Source organism: Aplysia californica, unplaced genomic scaffold, assembly GCF_000002075.1.
Source record: "Aplysia californica isolate F4 #8 unplaced genomic scaffold, AplCal3.0 scaffold00078, whole genome shotgun sequence".
NCBI classification, from domain to species: Eukaryota; Metazoa; Mollusca; class Gastropoda; order Aplysiida; family Aplysiidae; genus Aplysia; species Aplysia californica.
The window spans coordinates 974,532-977,140 of NW_004797348.1; the positions used below are offsets into that span (position 1 = coordinate 974,532).

Genomic DNA, 2,609 nt, shown 5'->3' on the forward strand with positions numbered 1-2,609 from the left:
GCAGTACAACTACTTGCAATACCCTTGACGAGGTTCAACATAATGCCTTTCGTTTCATAAACGGTGGCATGAGATCTACACCTACTGCTGCATTTGAAATTCTTTCAATCGTTGAACCACTGGAAATTCGCAGAGATAAAGTAGTTTTGGAGCTTTATGAAAGAACCAAAAGATTGTGCCCCACCCACCCAAACAGGACATTAGTAGAAACATGGAGACCAAAGAAACAAATATCAATCATGCATCACATCAAAGAACTAAAGGAGCGTTACTATCTACCACAAAACAGAAGAGAGACCAAAAGAGTCAACCAAAACATTCCTCCCCACATTTCTTTGGAAAAAGCAATTATAACAACATCTCTCAGAGACAATATTACATAATCTTCAGATTCAGTGACGCTGATGCTTGCATCACATCAAACAATCGACAACTATTCAGATGACTGGATACACGTCTATACAGATGGCTCAGCATTCAAAGGCACAACCAAAGCCGGGTATAGAATACTAATACAGTACTCAGATGGAAGTTCCAAAGAGATCTCTGTAGCCTGTAGAGAAAAATGCAAAAACTGCTATGCAGAAATGATGGCAATTAAAACAGCACTATACCCTCTCCGCACACTTTTTGACATTCATCCAAACAAAATGCAGAGTATTGTGATTTTCACTGACTCTCTATCAGTCTTGCAAGAAATAGAAAATGACCATAATCTGAACCAAGACTTGCCACATATTACAGTTTGGTTCCCATCACTTGATAACATCCTGTGGCGTCAACCTGGTGACGCAGTGGATTCCCAGACACTCAAACATTCCTCGTACCTGGAAATGACAGAACAGACACACTCACCAAAAAGTGGGTCTAGACAGGAACAGCCCAACACTTCAACCTCATACAGCACTGCAAAACAAATAATTAACAACAGCAAACAAGATTGGATGAACAGGTTGGCCTTGGGAAAGATAGGCACAGTAGTTTTCAAAGAAATAATCACAACAAAACAAAATGACAATATTAACCACCTACAGAGAAAGAAAGAGACCACGGGAGCATGTCTGTGTTCCCCCAGCTCTATGTTCCACTAGTCAAGTAAAAAGCTATGTCTTGTTGAAGTGAACAGTGGTAAAGCAGTGGCCAGACTGACCAGTGGTGAAGCTATATATATATATAGCCAATCTGAAAAGTGGTCAAGCTATACACACACACACACACACACACACACACACACACATATATATATATATATATATATATATATATATATATATATATATATATATATATATATTAATATATATATATATGTCTCTCGAAGTCCAACCCCTCGTCCACGCCGTGGGAGATGGAAACAGGACAAAGTAGGGGATAGCTGGGTCTGGGTGAAGTACGGTGTGACTTTATGTCACTGAGGCGTTACGCTAGCCGTGAAGGCCGACCAGGGTCACCCCGAAACGTTGCTGGCCAACGGGGCTCTGGTGAAACTGCGACTGGCTTAGCAGGCCTGCAGTGGATATTAATATTGCTCAAGAAAATATAAAGAGACACAAACGGACTGATCAAAACCGAAAACGACCTGGGGAGAAAAATGGACAACGATCAAGAAAAAATGAACAAATTGGGACCTGGAACATTTGCAGCTTGACAAATAAAGAATCATCTGAGGTAGTGGAGTTCATGACCCAGAACAAGATCTCCATCCTGGGCATTACAGACATCCGGAAAAAAGGGACAGGCGCAAAAGAGATCCACTCTAACTTTGTCCTCATTTGGAGTGGGGTAAGAAAAGAACAAAGAGCTGAACACGGTGTGGGTTTCATCGTACACCCTGACAAAGCAAAGGGAATATTGAATACAGACTTCATTTCTGAAAGACTCATCAAAATCAGCATTAGAGAGGGCAAAAAGACCATAAACTACATTCAGGTGTATGCACCGTGTAACGACTCCTACTCAGACGAAGAAAAGGACTCTTTCTTTGAACAACTCTCGGACTTAATTAGCAACATCCCAGACGAGGAAGACCTTTATGTAATGGGAGACTTCAACGGAAGACTCGGAGAGAGAAGAACACCGTGGACAAAACACCTGGGTCCACACAGTGACCACAGAACACCATGCAATTATAACGGCAATAATGTATTGGAACTGTGTGCAGAGCACGACTTATTCATCACAAACACCTTCTTCCAGCACAGAGCCTCTCAGATCTACACCTGGTACAGATGGAACCTTATCATGGTCTCATCACAAATCGACTTCATATTAACGAGAACACGAATGTGGATCACAATCACAGACTCAAGAGCCATCCCCAATGCAGGCCTGGACACAGACCACAGGCCAATCATCACAACGTTGACCACCAAGAAAGAAGGAAAACCAAAAAAACACATAAAAGACAGCAAGAGAGACTAAATATGCATAAATTTGGAGATGATCAGGTGCAGGCTCAGATCAGAAGCACGTTAAATGAAAAGCTAGGCTCTATCAACTCCTACAACACTAACCGTAGAGGAAGCTTGGGATACCTTCAAAACAACTCTCCTGGACACAATGAAAGAAGTCTGTGGTACCAAGAAAACAAGAGGAAAACACAGAAAAGC

General features: G+C 41.7%; 1 protein-coding gene across 1 annotated transcript; it reads left to right on the forward strand.

Moving 5' to 3' along the window:
* Nucleotides 1–1,680: 1,680 nt before the first annotated feature.
* On the forward strand, nucleotides 1,681–2,421 carry LOC106011243 (craniofacial development protein 2-like). The gene has a single exon (XM_013080191.1). It carries the CDS (start codon nucleotides 1,681–1,683, stop codon nucleotides 2,419–2,421), a length of 741 nt encoding a protein of 246 aa, XP_012935645.1.
* The last annotated feature ends 188 nt before the right edge of the window (nucleotides 2,422–2,609 follow it).